A 19213-nucleotide genomic window follows, 5' to 3' on the forward strand; every position below is an offset into this window, starting at 1 on the left:
TGGATTTTTTTTCCTGTTGAAGTGTACCTATGATGAAAATGACAGGCCTCTCTCATTTTGCCCCACTGTATATTTAGGTAAGATCCATGAAGAAACACAGCACATGACTGTGCCTTTTGCTATGTGCTCTGAGCAAGCACAAATCTCTCTTCCACACCTCTGCTTTGCCGCTGCTCACATAGAGTCAAGCCCATTGTGAGCCATCCAAATTCCAAATGGATTCAGCCTAGAAAACCTCAAAACATTGTTTACACCTGACACATATGCCACTTGGCCAGTAGTAAACCCTGCAGACTGACATGCTGACAAGAAAATAGACTTCTCTATCTGTATGCATGGACACAAATACCATTGCTTATTTCTGCAGGTTCGTCTTTCATCTGTGCATGTCTTTGTAGGATTTATTTAAACACTTACTGATTCACAGCTCACCCATTTTGAGCAGATAGAAATTTGGATGAAACCGGTCATCCATCCATCCAATCTCCTATCTACCCTTGCTGCCTTTTTCGGCCAGGGAAATAAAGGCCAAGTAGGCTGTTATCAGCAAGGGGCTGGGGGGAGGCACGGAGGTAAAATGGACTGGGAATTAGGCCTAGAGATGTTCCATGGTGGCTCCGGCTCAGCACAGGTTGTTATTTAAAAGCCTCGTAATAGGCTAGATTAGTCTCCAGATATGGCCTAATCCTTGAAAGACTCCACAGTCAAATCAATGGAAAAAGAAGATGGTGGGAGTGGTAGTGGGAGAGCTTGGCCTGGTAATGCTCTCCTGCCTCAGTAGAAAGCACTTTTAGGGGTGCCTGGGGGTTGGTCTTTGTTAAAGTTACAACTACTGCTCTATGGACTTCTTCATTTCCACTGCTTCACTGGTACATCAATAGGTTTTATAATCTTTTTAAAATTGTTTTGATGTTTTTAAATAAGGTTTCCATTAAGTTTCATTGCAGTAGCAAGTGGTGAACTTGTTTTCAAATCATGTTTGCCGTCAGGTTGCTATTACCTTGGAACCCAGTACTACTTTTGCACTTTTTTCAGTTAAGGCCTGGTTTCTGCAGTATTTCAAATGGTGACATGTATTGTGTCTCATGCGCCTCATGCTTTTTTAGTGGCTTATCCAAAATGCAATGAACAAATTTCTGGGGGAAGACCCAAAACTAGTGCTGAAATCAGTTTATTAACCAAGCAGTCACGTCCAAAAGAATCAACCATTGGATTATTCATGTTTATTTGCTGCTATTCAGTCATTTATATTATTTTAAATTGTATATCTTTGGGTTTTGAACTGTTGGTTGGACAAAAATTTTTGCCCCTCTTTGGCTGAGAAATTGTGATGGACATTCATCACCTTTTCCATGTATTTTAAAGGCTATAAGACTAATTAAAAAAAAATTAACAGTTTTACAATGATGATACTTGTTAGTTGAAGACGGGAAGACTTCTATTAAACTAACTATTGGCTCAGCAGCTTTGACCTCTTTAAATCTTCATGAAGTTATTCAAACCTGTATCAGTTTAGTTCTGAAGTTTATAACTGTCATTCCCAAAGTCATAAAACTGTTATTTTGGAATTTTGTTTTGACTAGTAATAGTTGTTTACAACACTGTTACCAACTCTAGTCCATGGCTCAGTACAAACTGGCAAGTATCATGAAGTGAGCACTTTCGAATACAGAACAACACAAATAGCCGCTTATAAGCAATGTAAATGTACTGTCTCCGTTAGCCTTGATAGTCTACTGGTAACTTCTTGGACCCAGAAATGTTGTTTATGAACTTTTATGATTGAAATGTCATCTACAGGCCTAGTGGATGAAATTAAGCTTGGTTGCTAAAATTTGTTGGGCAAATTTAGTAATTAGCATAATAGTGTACAGTGAATAGGTGAAAAAAATAACTAAGATACAGTAGTCATTGCCAGACCTATGTCCAAAGCGCTCATCTCTCATTCCCCGAAAGAACCGAGCCTTATTGCACGATATCCAAATTTTCAAACTTGTTTCCCGAAGCGAAGTGATTTTGAGAATGGCATCTGGTGCTGTCAGGCAATTATCCTGGAAATGTGCTTCTGTTAATCCAGACTTACTAACAGATATCAACATCAAACCTCCCCAGTTGATTACTTAAAATTAAGACCAAAAAAACAAAGATATCCCTTTGAGACTGATTTTTATGTGTAGTATGAAGTCTCAAAAAGTATTACAAGTTAGCAGCTAATGCAGACGCACCACTCAAATTGACAAATAAAATCCCACCAAATGAAGGATTTTATAAATGAGACACATGCAGCCAGTTTCACATGAAGTCAATCAGTCAACCCAAGTTACAGTGAACTACATTTACAGGAGCTATGAAATACTCTTTTCGCTGCTGTGATGCTAAATGTTTTGCGGTTTTCTTCTTTGGAAAACATTCCTTTCCATATTGCAGCTTATTTGAAGCTTTAATTTGAATGTGGCCATCTGGCTCTCAGTAATTACCTGTCCAAAGAAAACCAGTCGCAGGCCTCGCCAGGCACTGTCTTCCCATTTAAGACCCATTTGCATTGTTGCAAAGTGGTATTTTTAGACTTAATGTGTCATTTGTGCTTTTGAAGAGGACTGAATGAGAAGCAGCGCCCATTTGAAGATGGGACTTCAGTCAGTGGCATAAGCCCAGTGCAACTAATCTTCAAAGGCGGGTGTATTTGAGGGAGTCACAGGCACAGCAAGAACAGGAGCTTTCCTGTCGTCTTTGTTTTGAAGTCTTAATTGTTATTTAATTTGTGTCCTGCTTTGTTGTAAAGGCTGTGTGATAATTGCATTGCCTTTTCTCCTCCACCTCATTTTGATGTTCTGTATGTGTCTCTGGACTCATCAAGATGTTTTTCATGTAGTGTGTTTTCATTAATGTGTGTAAGACAGACGAGGCAGCAGATCACCTGTAATGATACTCATGTGCTCCAAGCATGATGACCAAACAGACATGTAAGATACAGATAGTGCTGGGCGGTATGAGCAACAATTTGAATCACAGTAGTTTTTAAGATTCTGGTCAACTCTACTGTCAGGGGTACATAGATTATAAAAACATTTAAATGTCATCATGTATACTGAAAGCTTTGATTACTTTAGGGTTTGCTTTGCCCCCCACACAATTCTACAATAAATGAAGGCATCAGAATGCATAAAACAGGATGTAAACATTGTTTATTGTGCAAACTGCAACCTAGTAGAAAAAAACCTCGCAACTTACAACCACAACATTACTATTGCCTCATTTTCAAAACTAGGGCATTAACGAACAGTTTTGGGCATGTTACTTCCAAAATGTAATGCATTTTAGATTACTAGTTACTGTCATTTGAGATGAATTAGTTATATTACAATATTACTGTCTATGAATTCTAATGCTTTACGCTACTTTCGCGTTACTTTCGAGTTACTTTCACCAAACAGCGGAAGTATGACTCGGCAGGTAGCTTGTGAATTTCACCACGGTATCAAAAAAGTGTCATCTTTATCCAACATCGTACATACATACCATACATCATAATTTATTTATTCGTAATATTTTGTATTATTAATCTGACTGCAAAGTAACTTATATAATAAAATAAATAGTCTAGTCAATCGATGATACTTGACTCTGAATTGTAAATGAGTGGAAGTATGAAGTAGGAGAAAATGGAAATACTGAATTAAAAGCAGGCTGCCTTACAATTGTATTGAAGTACGGTATAGTTACTTTCCACCGCTGATAAAATGTAATGCTAATATTTACGTGTAGCAAGCCTAAACGTTAATTCCCGACATGTTTATATCGGTCAGTTGCTCGGACACACCACTGTCCGTGCTGACAAACCATTGCCTGTTGGGACACAGATGTTGTCCGTACTGTTACCTGTTGGGAGGCAGATGATGTATGTACCATTACCTGTTGGGACACAGATGTTGTCAGTACATTACCTGTTGGGACACAGATGTTGTATGTACCGTTACCTGTTGGGACACAGATGTTGTCAGTACATTACCTGTTGGGACACAGATGTTGTATGTACCGTTACCTGTTGGGACACAGATGTTGTATGTACCGTTACCTGTTGGGACACAGATGTTGTATGTACCGTTACCTGTTGGGACACAGATGTTGAACATGAATGCCCACGGATTTTATGGAGATTATGAATGTGATTCGTTGATTGAAAAACATCAATAGTGGCTGACACACAGTGGAACAAGCTGTCATAAGGACACAGATTATTAACACTTTATTCTCAGATGGCACGTATTGACAGAAAACAGACTATAAACAGTGTAAACTGAAATTCAAAAGTTATCCTACTGACCACAGTGAAACGCCATAATGAAAGTGCAACAATAGCAAATATTCAACATCTTTGTGTCCGTGATAAACTGAAGGTTCCTCGCTGTCACTACAGTGAGTTATGGTTAGTGTTAGAGTTAGGGTTCATGTGTCATGACCGTGTCATGTCACTCTTATGTAGATGCTTTCAAGTAAAGTGTTACCTAAAATTTCAAACCGGTATTCCGTCACTAAATACTGAAGTATATTACAATCAGACTTTCTCACTCAAATTATTATTTACTAGAACCATACAGTGGTCAAATTATCTCTGTTTTGTGTTTTAATAAATCATTTGATTGCTCAGTGACGATAGCTATTGAGAGACAACAAAGCAATGCTCAGTTGAATTAGTCTGACTCTTGTAGAAGAAAATTACCTAATAGTTTTAGTCTCATTTTATCCTGATATCCTCTTTTCTGTTCACTGATTAAGTTCCCACTATTTTTTCCTGATCAACAACTTTTAGTGTGTCCTGATTTAATTAAGTCTGTCTGCCTTTGCTCTAGTTTAGTGTTAAAACAAAGCATTTTGCATTGACCACTGTCAGTGAGACCCTTTTTGTTGGAGCCAACCTGGGCTCTATCTATCTATCAAAGCACTTTTCATTAGTTGAAGCACACAGTATTGAGTCTATGCAAGGGTTGTGAGTTGAATGTCTTCTCAGCTTTTGTTTATTCTGTTGTTTCCGGTAACCTTATATAAAACCCTGGCTAGAAACTCACTCTGGTCCGAGAGAATCCTACAGCATCTTGTGAACTTCTTTCTCCACTGCGCAGTGAATAAAAATCATCTGAACCAGCCACTGAATTGGATCTGAGAGAACTTTTTTTTCGACACTCTGCTCTGCCCATCTTCCTATCGGTGCACCAGAGAATGACTCCTCCGGGAGCTGCCGTGCCCTCTGAACTGGAATCCAGAGATGAACCTACCGATCAATACATGGATCCTGTGTTTTGCATTTCAAACGGGATGAAAATTGCAAGCTTATGTGTCTGCAGCTATTAAATATGTGAGAAATCATTTGCATTAATCAGCATGGTACCTGTCAAAGCGGTGATTTATCAAAGCTTAAAAAAGGGAGGCGACACTCATAGGAACCTCTTATTGCAAGTTGGCCTCCTGTGGAGATGGATGTCCAGGTAATTTGCAGTTAGCTGCCCACCTCAAAGTCACATTGTGTCTTTTCTCTAAGTAGGGAATAATAGGAGTGCTACGGGCACGGAAAAATGGACCAAAATTGACGTTTTTGTATGCTCTGTTCCCTCTGTGTGAAGAGGACTCTGATGGTGTCTGTCTCCCAGTTAAATACCTAAAGGAAAGCCTATCACCCATCATGACACCAGTGAGAGCCTGATAATTTTCTTCTGCAAAGTGCTATTGTATTGGGCCCATGCTTCACTGTGCAATAGTTCAAAAGTATCTCTAAATTCTGTGATTTTTGAGATTATCATATTATAGAGTTGGTATGGCTAACGTTTCAGCAAACATTTGCACATTACCACATCCAGCAGTCACGAGGCATCATCAGCATTAATAGTCCAATAATCCCATTTCCTTTGGCTCTGTTTTAGTCATTTCCTTAGAAAAACATGGGTTTTTACTTGACAGTGACTTCTCGCTCTGTACTGCTGAGGGGAACTGCAAAGTTGGGTGATGATTGGATGTGTGTTTGTCACTACAAGCAACTCCTTTCACCTTTCACATACATTTTGATCAGCAGAGCTTCAAAACTAGACTTTTTTTCTAAGTCGTATGCTTTTAACAGCATTCAGTGAATAAGCTAGGAAACTAGAGTGAGTCACAACTTTGAGATAGTGGGAAGACCAGATTCGCAATTAATTAAACCCTCATAGCATCTTTCTACAGTAAGTTGCTTATTTATTTGGGTTTTAAGCCCATAACTTCACCGTTTTGGTTCAGGACCTCATCAACCTCATTCTAGGCCGCAGAAAACGCTGTACACTACCTTCCGAGCATTAAGCAGCGGACAGACAAAGTTAGCGACCACCTGGTGAAGAAAGTAGAACATCCAGCAGCTTAGGAGCCAGATGTTTACTTTAGAAGTTTGTGGAGATCAAAACGGAGTATCGGGGCTTTCTTGCTACCGCTTTATTGAAGTCTTCTCTGCAAATCCACCGTCAAAAATACACACACAAACACACAGTATTGACATAACAATACATGGACCAAAAAATATATAGACCATGTTAGCTTAACATAAAACCATTGCATGCAAAGCATGTAGAGTAGTATTTTACAAAAGCAAGATAAACAAAACAGACGTACACGGCTGGCTTCATGCTCCAAAAAGGGAATAGGCTTCAAATTACATTTCGTTGTGACTGGCATAAAACTGCTTACCGGAGCATATTATCTGTCCGTGCTTGTTGCTTGCTTTACTTAAGAGTCTTACTCACATGAAAGCAGCCCAATGGGACTTCATAATAATGGTACCATTACTTGTACTGAATTAACAAATTTATAAAATAACAAATGGAACTTTGGTCTTTCTCTCTCTACAGATTTGTGCAGGCAGAGAAAGAATAGAACCAATTGGTATTTCCATTTTTGAATGGAGGGCCTGAATGCCACATGGGTATTTAGAGGTGGGCTTTGGGGTCATTTAATGAGCACAGATGTGGTATCAGCTTAGTTTGGTACAACAAGACTTCAATCCTGGATGTGACTCTTGCCGTAACCTCGGGCAACGAACACCCTGGCTCTTGTTAATAAATAACATACCCGCAACATAGAGGGGGTGGGGGAGCTTGGGCCTGGGGGTGTTTGTTCAGACTAGATAAATAATTTAACTCTTTGCCAAGCCACACAAAGCCGCCCACATTGGTTGATCAGGCAGGCAGAAATGGAAGCACGGCTATATTCTGTAGATGAAGATGAAGCGTTAAAGTAGAAATATGTGATTGCATAAAGTCAGTTGTTAAATGTGTTCACCCAAATATACTTTTGATTGTCAATGAACCAACCCTCTCCTGTGAAGGGCTTGAGGTGAGATTCTATGGAGTTTTTGAAATAGTTTTGCTGTTTTTTGAATGAGTCATTGTAGTATACATTGGTTAACTTTCTTTCCAGTCATGTTTGCCATCATATTGCTCTTAAGAGCCAGTGCATTGTAGTGTACTGTTTTCGCATCCATTGCAGTTCAGGCCTGGTCACACCAGCATTTAAAATGGCAAAACTCAGCAGGAAAATCAATTCATTACAATGGAATCCACACAATCAGGGCAAAGTAAATCTGCGGATGACATGCAAAATTGTGACTAGGGCCTGGTTGACACCAGACCCTTCTCAGTTGTAACTGGGGGGGGGGGGGGGGGGGGGGGGGGGGCCCCTTTTTCCCCCCCCCCCCCCCCCCCCCCCCCCCCCCCCCCCCCTGCGCCTTTGGGTTTGTGCCCTCAACCAATCAGACCAACGATCCGGGTGACGTAGCAGCAACAGCGGCATCAATGGGTTGCTGCGCTTCGTTAGCCATCATGTTGAATGTAAACAAAAAGCTGCTCGCCATCGCTGCGCTATCGTCATCATGTAAAGCCCGCCTCAATGGTTGTGATTGGTGCCTCGATTTGGAAATTTTTTAAATGGGCTTGAATGGGCTCTTGGCCAGACTGACTTGCAGAGCAAATCTAAAATTTGCCAGAAGTTCGTCAGGGTTTACCCTGGCTAATGTTCCTGGCTTGTTCATGTGTGAGCCGTTAGCTTGCTGGTTACTTTCAGGGGCTTGTGACCGGGCTTTAAGTGTTGCTGATGTTGCTAATTTCATCCACACCCAATACTATCTGTATTTTGTGTATGGCTTTTGCTACCTATTTGTTATATAATTGCTCAAAACTATAACTAGTTTTCTATGGGGAATACTAAATGTTTTATATTCTTGTGAATTGAATACATTTGGGTTTCTGACTGTAGGTCAGACAAAACAAATAATCTGAAGATGCTTGCCTTGGCTCTGGGAAATTGTGATGGGCATTAATGACTAGTTTATCAACAATGGAAATAATCATTAGTTTAAGAACTACACTAAATGCTTTACCATAATACCAGCTACCAGCCACTCAAACTCCATACATCTGAGTCAAGTCTCTTAAAACTTGTATTAACTTTGTTTTCAATGACAGTTATGCAACTGTTATGTCATGTTTTTGTTTTTTTTCTTTAAGCAGAAACTTGTATCTGTAAGTGCTTCTCCCCTCTCCTGTTGCAGGATGGCCATCCAGGTTGACAAGTTTGACTTTGAGAGTCTGCCACAGCCGGACCAGGAGACAGCTCGCTTCACTAACCCCAAACAGCTGGAGGAGGAGCGACAACATGCCCAGGGCTGCCAGATCAACAGCAAGCTGGGCATCTGTTGGAGCATCATATCCTTCCAGTGGCTACATGTATGGTAGAGTTATATCAGAGAAACCAGCCTGAGCTGAGCATTGCTAGGAAGCCAGTAGAAACAGAGGGTAAAGGTTTACATTCATAATTTGGGTGTCCTTGGTCTATACTGAACCAAAAAAAAAATAGGTCATTATCTCCAATTGGTGGTCAAACAAAATTATTTTGTTGAATAGTGTTGTTTGTTGGCAGTCAGATCAGTGAAAACAGGACATCTGGATCCTACATCTGGAAGCCCTCTGGCCAGGAGGGGTCTTGTTCGCCTGCATTGACAGATGGGAAAGTGTATGGCGAAGTACTTGCCACTCTGACACTGAGAAGGGCTGTCGTAGTGTGTGTATGTTTGGGTGGGTAATTGTGCCACATACTCGCATCAATATGATACATTTTCCCATAGGTCCTAGTCTGCGGACGAGCTTTGTGGTCCGACCAAGGTACAGTAATCTTTGACAGCATTGTCAGCATGTTGCTCTCTGCAGTCTGCTTTTCCTCAGGGAGTCAATTCTCTGTATCTACAGTATTCCTTTATATACTGTTGTCTTCTGGCTTGTCATGTAGATGTTCACCATCAACTCACTTGCCTTCAGAACTAAAGAAAATGAACTAAAATATGAAAAAGTCCCTGAGTTCCATTAAAAAGGTTCCAGGGTTCCTGTAAAAGTTTCTGCTGTTGAAAAGAGCTGCTAGTCATCATGCATATAGTGCCGTGTATCAGCCCATAATTCAATAGTTTGCAGTTTGAGATTTAAGAACTGCCTGTCAGATTGTTGTAGTGCATGGTGTAAAATTAATGATGAATCTAATCTCTGAACTAGTGCAGTTGCCATTATATTTTTTAATTATATATAATACTTTTTGTGAAGGCTTAAACACCCTCTTCATTATGTGCATTGTTTTTATCTACAAGTAATTTGGCAGCGTGTAGGCGGGGATGGAGAATGAAAATTACATACAAAGATAGCATCCTTTTACTGGAGCAAAAATCATCCCGAAACAGCCTGTTTGATCATTGCATCAGAGCCAAAACAGCCGGTTTGATCATTACATCAGATCTAGAACATATGTTAATTTGTAAATTGAAACAAGTTTTCTCTTGAAGCTGAACAGAATATAGACAAGCTCTAGCAAGTACGTCATCAACCGACAAATCCTGCTCCGTAGACCGGCAAACAGCTCACTGTTACTTTTCTGGATTATAGGGACATAAACAAAGAAACATTTGGAAATGTGCAGCCCTCTAACGTACGTGATGAGAAAGAGGTATCACACACTCTCAAGGCCATAATGGAAAATTTAAGTAGTTTGGATGGAAAATCTCTTTTGTGAAGTCACTTATTCATTCAGCTTGAATTGCCCAACACTGAAATTGCTATCAAGTTAAGTCTTGATGCTATCGTTTTCGGGCACAGGGAGACGTTTCTGTGTGTAGATAGTGACTCAGCTGTCTTACGTCCTTGGAATAGCACAATGTAAATTCTGCTTCAGGGTGGATTCTCCTGTTACAACATGAAAGAAGTCGAGAAATAAAAGATTTGATTACAGTGCGTGTCACACTCTAAAGCACTCAGTTGGCCTTGAGCAAAGCAACAGGCACTTTAATTTGTAATGTATGAGTTAGTTATTATTGTAACTCCCTGTAAAGCTGTCTGAGCTGGTGTAGTACATCCAGATAACAGTTTGTCTAAGATATTACAGCCAGCCAGAAGCAACAGCACGTTACTTCAAGAAAGTAGACACAAGTGTAGTTCAGGACTTGTTTCAAAATTTTACAGCTTACCTTAAAGGCATTGTTCTGAGCTGTAATCCTTAAGCGACACTATTTGTGTCATTTTTCAAAAATTAGGTAGGTTCCTAACTGTCAAGACTCCCAGGCTCATCCCACTCTTTGTGTTTTACTGCAAGCATTTGGACTGAAAAGCTGCTAATAAAGCTCACAACCAAGCACCAAATCAAAGCAGAGATGCACCAAGTCTCCCAAGTTTTGAATTAACTAGGGATCGACTGATATGGATTTTTAAGTGCCGATGCCAGATACCGTTTTTTTTTTTCCATCAGCCTTAGCCGATGACCGATACAGGCTGCAGATTTTCTTGAGCTGGTATTTGGAGCAGATACTGCTTTTGCTCCTTCAATTTACATCATAAAAATTTAAATCCTGCCACACTGGATTTGTTTTCGGAATCTGCTCTGCCATTTCTTTAAAAATAATAAACAAAAACACAGATCAGTGTCACTTCTGCAATCATCTTACATTCATATCACCCAGATTATGTGTGCAATGTGTATCATATGGATGGGTGCAGCGTCTCCAGCAACACAGAGCTGCCTGTGGATGCCTGTCTGTAAATAATGCCAGGAAAAAACTATCAGCGAATGCAGCAGCCACGTATTGGCCGATGCCGATACACGTAAAAACGCAAATATCGGCCCGATATATCGTCCGCCCGATAAAATCGGTCTATCACTAGAATTAACATAAGCAATGACTTGTCCATTCTTTTTTTGCTAGGAAGGGCTGTGGTGCAAGACATAAGTGTTCCAGGCAACAAACAAAAAAGTGCCAAATTCTGAATGATTGCTGACAGTAAGTTTAGTGGGTGGACAAGCATGTTGATCATCCACACATTGTGTCTGTGATTGTTCAGCTCTATAGCAATTTAAGGGAATGGACATGTTGGATGGGTAACCCTAACCCTTTGGCCACAAATATACTGTAGATGATGCACTGTAGCTGAAAGTGGATTTCACCCCTAATTGGAGTGCTTAATCTTAGAATATTAAATCCTGTTTCACAAAACCGCAGATAGATGAATCCAATTGTGCTTACAAAGTTTATTTTGCAGGCAGTCCCATCCACAGTACATTGTGGTGTTCACATGACCCATATCCCGACCCATGTTAAATTGTATCCATTTAAAATCAGACATAAAGGGATAGTTTGGTTTTTTCGAAGTGGGGGTTGTATGAGGTACTTCTCCGTAGTCAGGGTATTACCTACAGGAGATGGCGGTCGACAGGGTCACTTACACTTTCCTAGACTGGAAAACAATTCAATTCCAAAATTCCCTGTTGTGCAACACTGTGGAGACATCAACCAAATGGAAGTTTGAATCTAAATCTAAATTAAAAAATCTCATTTGATTATTCTTCTAAACTATTTCAAATGTAAATAATAAATTTGGTGTCTGAATTATGCTGTTGAAAGAAAGAAGACAAACATCATTATAACAGCTGATTCCAAACTTTTGAACGACAAAACTTTTATACTTCTGTAGATGTTCCTACTCCCTGAATTGGTTTAGTGAGACCAATTTGCCTAGCCTGGAAATCCAGACCCAAATCCGAAAGATTAAGGGTCTGGCACTGAGTAATGAACTCGAGCCCAACTCGGGGGCGGCACCAAGCATGCATTTGAAAATCTCACTGCACGCAATTGGATAACACTACGACCAATCACAACAATACACGGGTGACGTATCCAGAGCCCCATGCACGCTTAGCTACCAGCGGAGCTAACTGGTAGATTAAACTCTCGTCATCTGTTTAGCTTCGCCTCTGGCCCACCTATATCAGATACACCGATGTGATTGGTGCAGCTCGCCTACAAGGGCATAGTTATGCTGCGTTCATGCCACCTCGGAATAACAGGCACCGCCCTTGTGTACGTTGTTTTTCCGACTGGCAGGCGTTCACATGGTCGGGATGCGTGTTGTTCTTCTTCTGTTATATTGCGCGTTTGGCATAACAACTTTTTGCATGACTGCCACCAACGGGTGGGTAGCTGGCCGGAACATCAGGTGTGTGAAAATATGGAGGCCACAATAACAAAAGATTTGCCGCTGTTTTCTTATACGAGCATCCAAACAGCACATCGCCAGGTGTTTGTTTGTGTTATATGGAGGACAATGAACGGGAAAAGACACAGATAATGTGTTGTTTTTTATACATAGGCCTATTTATGAATAATTTGAAACATATTATGTCTGTGGTATCTTTCTTGGCAGAGGCATTTGTCCACAATTATTGTCATTAAAATATGTTCAGTGAACCAAAGTCGCCTCCATCAAGCGTCAGTTGTCAACAACGTCACCAACTGGGGAACTCCGGTTATCAAAATCCAGCCCGAAGTTTCCCACCTCTGATTCCCACAGGAAGTGACGTGAATGGTGACTTTTTCACTTGCGAAAAACGTTTTTCCGATGTCCATGAACGCACGGTTAATGAGCATCATTACTCAATGCCAGAGTGACTCGCTGAGCAAATTCAAATTGTGCTCTCGCAAGATTTCCAGGGTAAAATTTGCCTGCAATTTTCGTCAAACCTATAGTTTCCCACATTTTTATGTAACACATGTGGTTCCAACTTTAAGTTACAGTACAGTTAAAAACAAACAAAAAATAAAAACACTCTTCGAGGCTGTCGTCAGGTACGGTGATAGTGTATATCGATATTCTGCGTTAGCATATCTATCTTATAAGAAACGCTCAAATAATTTTGTGGTATTTTAGTATGCAAACAGATGTTGCCATGTTTTTACGCAAAAATTAGTATTAATAGTGTGCTGTCAGGAAAGACAGTTATGACGGAGTTTGTAGTGTTTTGTGTATCCTGTACTGGTGGAATCATACTGTATATGCACCACAATCAAGCAGGGGCTGCTCTTTGTGCATCGAGTCAGTATACATAATGAGCATCCCCATATTATGTAACGTGGCCTTTTCAAAGCGGACTTGTATGAGGGTCCACTGAGGTTCGTAGCAGAACATCAGATGCTCAGGCTGCTGTAACATCCAGCCTGTACCGATGAAGAGATACTGTAACTGCTACTGTAGGTTCTCCTGTAGTCTCGCATTGCCAGACCTTCCTCCACAGCGCTGGGGAAGAGGGTCTGGCTAGTCCACACAGCATTCCGGTATGGGAGTTTATTGGCATTTTTTCAAACCAATCACAATCGTCTTGGGCGACGCTATGCGCCGGACGGAGCCTTGGTGCTGCTGCAAAATATTCTCGGGAAGGAACTTTTTGGTTTTGGTGGAACATGTGTACGTTCAAAGGTAGTTTTAGTCGTGCAACAAAAAACTCAGATTGGACAGACAGTCTAGCTAGCTGTCTGGATTTACCCTGCAGAGATCTGAGTTAGTTTAGAATGCCAACACAAAGAAAGAGGAAGGTAACAGACATCCGGCCGAAAAGAGTGACATCCGGCTGAATTTCCAGCGGCACCGGAGCAATCCCGGAAGTGGAACGTCAAGGATATAGACTAGTTCTCCTGTTACCCAGTGGTTTCGCTGAAGCCTCCCAAGTAGAAAGTCTACATTGTCATGCTTCAAGTGATCAAAGCCACAACACTGCCATTGTTCATGTTTGTCCATTCTAATAAGAAGATGTTGTGACCTATGATTCATTATGAGTCAGACTCTGAGTTTGGAAAAGATCCAGCCGGCACAGTAGAAGTATGATTTGTCCGTAGATGCCTTCTCTCTCTCTGCCTCTGCATGCATACTGTACTGTATACAGTCTCCATCAAAGGTTAATAGACTCAGGTTTGGTGCTCCATGCGCCGCTCGTCTCACCCATTATTCCATGCTGTGTAAGTGATCAGCTGTGGCCTTATCATCACATATTATCTGGGTCATTGCTCTCTGACAGCCATATTTGTTTTGATGCAGCATTCATACATTGATAACCTACCCTGCGATCAGTCTAATGCCATCATTATACTGAGGTTACAGAAACATGTACCTTTGGCATCTAAATGAATGCATTACACAAATGCGCAGTTCATTTGTAGGGAGTTTTATTTCCCCCCATTTGCATATTGTACTAATACGTGAAAGGCATATGAATGCAGCTGTAAATTGGGAAAATCAATGCCATATTTTGTGCCAGTTAGAATTAATAGTAACTATTGTGGTATCTAATGCCTTTATGAATGGTTCTTCTTTAATATTGCTGTTTTTGATGTCTGTGTAACATTAGGAACATGCATCCACACATTAAGTATACATTAAGCAGCTTTCACATCTTTAAAAATATCTGTCACAAGTCAGTTTGGCCCTTTGATCTCCTGGTAGAAGAGTGTAAGCAGTTCTGTGAATAAAACGGCGAGGTAAGCGACTGTGTAGTGTGATGCAAGTAGCAGACTTCATTGACTTGGCTGTAAGAAATGAGGGATGTTTCTTCACAGCTGGTGTTTAATAATTGACTTGAGTTTTATACTAAATGTAATTCAAATGATAATCATGTTTTATTGTCATAGTATTTCTGGATTAGGCACATCATCAGAATCTTCTTTATAAACCCTACACACTGCCAGGGACAAAACAGTATGGGGCCCATTAATATAGTCTCTGGTGGAAAGCTAATTATCCATTAAGGGTCTGCTGAAAAGGGACTTGTCCGTGCTCAAAGACTCCGAGGTTGTCGCATAGGGTTAGGATGTCAGATAAGATATGCTCATTCCCCCATGATTGCCTGCACACTTCGGGGCTCAGAGCTGAAACCTATCACTTGAGAAAGTGGACCAGACGGATCAGCTGAAGGAAGAAAACTCATTCAAAGAAAAGAAAACTAAAGAAAAAGTGATATAGTGAACTCTGAAATAATAAAAAGAAAGGAAGGTTGAAAGAAAAAGCACAGAAATGAGCTGAGGTGTGCTAAGAGTTGACTTTCAGTTGAATTTTAAGTAGTTAAAACAGTTGAAGTGTAATTTTAAGCGTGAACACGTAAAGCACTAAACAGAGTTAAAGTCATATTGAAAAGTTGTGGCAGGTGTAGGCACTGAAGGGAAAGCAGAAACGTGTCACAAAGTACTTTATTATTAATATAGTAGTATCATTATATATTAGTATGGTAGTGTAGTAGTAATAATAGCAGCAGCAGCTGTAAAACTGACTACAAGCTCTGCTCCCTGGATTTTAAACACATAACTCCCACTAATCTTAAAGAGGACCTATTATGCTCATTTTCAGGTTCATAGTTGCTACTAGAACATGTTTACATGCTTTAATGTTCAAAAAACATAGGGCCTCATTCACCAATATCTTCCTAAGTTTTCTCTTAAATATGTTCTTAAGAAGGTTCCTAAGAAAAGTCTACGTCGGATTCATGACGTGTTCTTAAACAGCAGAATTGTTCGCATCTGTGTTCTTAGGATTGATGAATCCCACGTCTTCGTAACTGAAAGCGCGTGCCAGTTGTTCCTAATCAGCATAAGAAAAAACGCCCCTCAAATTCCCATATAAGGACATGACACTTCCTGTGCACCTCCTGGGAGACAGGTTTTCGGAGATTGTCGGAGCCGCGGTGGAGTTTAAGTACTGAATCTCAGTACTTAAATAAAAGTACAAATAACCAGAGACATATTTACTTTAGTAAAAGTAGAAGGTGTCCACTACCACAAACAAAGCCTGGCTTTTAAAAAAAGTTCCTATCCTAACCAGCATAAAACGGAAATGTGTTGTTAGAATCGGAATGCGGTTGGTTTTATTCATGGATGTATTTTATTTTCTTTAACCATGCAAGTAAGCAAATAAAGTGTGTGAAGCTCCGCAAATGGGGAGATGTGAAGAGGTCCAGCCAAATAAATAAGATATGAACGCGTCTTACGCAGCCTGGCAGAGGAGTAAACGACGCTGTGGAGAGAAATAGATATAGCAACTTTGATTTAAAAACGGGAATAATAAAAACAAACGTTTTCATTTTCACTTTTACCGGGGGCTGTATTACCGAGGGTCAGCGGCGCTGCGCCCGGGCTCTGGAGCACCGGAGCCGGTTTGGATCAGCGGTGCCCATATATACAGTATCTACGGCAACCAAACTTTACTGGTGAGACAAACGTGTGACTGTCAGGAAGACCTTTTGGCAGGGGAGAAACTGATCAGAAAATGTAACGGAACATTGTAGAAATGTAGTGGAGTATAGATAATTGCTGCAAAATGTAACAAAGTAAAAGTCAAAAGTACGCTATGCACTATTGAGTCTACTTAAGTAAAGTACAGATACATGAAAAATGTACTTAAGTACAGTTAGGACGAATTTGTACTTTGTTACATTCTACCACCGCATTTTGGCCATATAAATAGCGACCAATCACCAAGTAACGCAGGATTTAATCAGTTTAATTGCTGATGTAAATTGCAGTGTTAGTGGGTTTTTTGCATACTATGATTTTTTTTTCAACAAATGATCAGAAATACATTACAGTGCAATACTATCATTGTAAACGACTGTAGAATTAAATAAAATGCAGTAAGCAATCATTTGGAGCAAATTGTCATCACTCAAATGTGCGTAAGAGTGCTTTTCAGTGTTCGTAGATTTTGTTCTTAGCTAAGAACAAATCCAAGTTAAGAAAACATTAGTGAATGCCAGAATCTTCGTAAAAAGTGCGTAAGAAGGGTTTAAGAACACATTTCTTCGTAAGAACGGTTGGTGAATGAGGCCCATACTTTTCTCATACTGTCTGTCTGAATATAGCTGTATTCACCCTCTGTCTGAAGCGCTCCGTTTTGGGGCCTGTCTCTTTGAGCCCCCTTCCCGAAAAAGCCCAGTCTCCTCTGATTGGTCAGGGTATCCGGGTCTTCTGCATCTGGGCTGTTGGAGTCTCTGCACCGTCATTGCAGCCGGGGAATGACTGTAACGGCGATGTAGAGACACCTACTACCTATACTGTATATGTAGTATAGTTGTGACATCACAACCGTACGGAAGTCCTGACGGCTTGTTTAAAAATATTTCTCCGTGGATTGATTTTTATACTTTCACATTTAAATTGCCCCTCAGCCTGCTCACTTTTAACAATTTACAGTTGCAGTTTTAGCCATTTATAATCACAGTGTACAATATGATGTACTTTTATTCAACTCTTAGTGTTGCTGCAATTAATTATGGTATATGTGTATACATCAAAGTTTCTCATGTTGATTAGTTGTTGATATTCACCAAGCTTCTCCATCGTGTTGCCCTTAACTGTACCCACCCGTCCCTGCGGCGCCGTGGAGAGGCCAGTGTGGAGGGAGTCCTCAACCAGCTGGTCCTGGAGCACCTACAGCTCGCTCCTTTGCAGTGGGGTGAGTCTCTCACACACTCTGTGTGTGTGTGTGTGTGTGTGTGTGTGTGTGTGTGTGTGTGTGTGTGTGTGTGTGTGTTTCCATGCTTGTGAGATTATGAGTTGTGATGCACCACATTTATGAACAAAAGTTTGTGAACTCCCCTAGGCGTGGGCCGGTTACCTGTTTAAGGTATACCGCGGTTTGATAAAGTCACCGCTTCAGAACCACTAAAATTTTCCGTCATACCGTTCCTGCGGTATAAGCTGTTTTTTATGAGTCAGAAAATGCAGTTCAAAATACTTTTTTTTTTTTTTTTTTACCCAGACATTTCAAAATAATACATTTTAAAGCTGTAATTGCAATACTTATATTTTTGCTGAAGGTTATCATACCGTCAGAATCTCATAACGGCCCAATGCCTAAACTCCACGTACACTTTTGCTGTCCAATATTGTTTTTCTCTGCAATTTGAAGTAAATGAAATGAAAGGGAAAAGTTTGATTCATGTTGCTTTGACTGTTTTCCTTTACAGATGTTATTTCATCTTCCATTTAAAATCAAATTAGATCTCCCATTATGCTTTCCATATGTTTGTTTGCCAATCACTGTTATCTACGTGGATCAATAGCCAACTCTTTACCTGTCACTTAATGCAAAAACCCTTCTGAACTGGTCTCAAGCCATGTTTTTTATTTGCATTCTTAATGGGATACAGGCTATTTTGGAGAAGTGTAGACAGCAGCTTGGGAAATGTGTAGCTCACAGAATTTGTAGGAGCGCTCCTCGTGTCGGACCATCTGTGATCATCCTCTGAAAGCGCTTTTGATTTACTGCTGGTGTTTGTTTTCTGAGATTCCCCGTCCCTCTCCAGCCACTGCCAGCATTTTGATTAGTCAGCTGAGGCTGTCCTGCTTTGGCAACGAAAATGCAGTCTGCAAAATGAAGCGACACAGCAGATAAAGGACGCAACTGTAAGAATCTATTGGGACAGAAATAGGGAGGGGATGAAGGCAAATAACTTCACTGGATTCACTGTTCTTGGATCTCAGATATGTTGGCATTTGACAATGTACCTCAAGCGGCAAGCTGTTGTGAAGATGCTTGAGGTGACACCTTTAGGCGGATATTCTACGCGATGGGTGTAATCTCAGTGCAGACAGTTGTTTCCTCGCGTCTTCATTTCTGTAAAGGTAGTGTTGCAGTTCCAGTTCAGGCCTTTTGCAGGCATTGCTGATTATAAGCCATATAATTTGCCTCAGCCCATTAGGATGCCTTTATCGGGGTTGCTAAGGCTATCACAGGCTCAATTACGGATATAGTTCAAGCATTTCCCCTGTGTCTAGAATCGTTGGTCCAATGGATGCTTTTTAATGCCGTTGGGTATCTGTAAGCCTCACACTTACACAGATACTGTAGATGAA

At 40.5% G+C, this 19213-nt stretch overlaps 1 protein-coding gene across 4 annotated transcripts in view; it reads left to right on the forward strand.

The window, feature by feature from the left end:
* The window catches only part of trappc9 (trafficking protein particle complex subunit 9), a 298975-nt gene that overhangs the window by 191697 nt on the left and 88065 nt on the right, over positions 1-19213 (forward strand). For all 4 annotated transcript variants that reach the window (XM_039820002.1, XM_039820003.1, XM_039820005.1 and 1 more), the window contains 2 exons: positions 8564-8717; positions 17720-17810. In XM_039820002.1, the coding sequence (XP_039675936.1) occupies positions 8564-8717; positions 17720-17810 (245 nt within the window). The remainder of the gene's footprint in view (positions 1-8563; positions 8718-17719; positions 17811-19213) is intronic.

The sequence above is a fragment of the Perca fluviatilis genome, chromosome 13 (assembly GCF_010015445.1).
Source record: "Perca fluviatilis chromosome 13, GENO_Pfluv_1.0, whole genome shotgun sequence".
Classification (NCBI taxonomy): domain Eukaryota; kingdom Metazoa; phylum Chordata; class Actinopteri; order Perciformes; family Percidae; genus Perca; species Perca fluviatilis.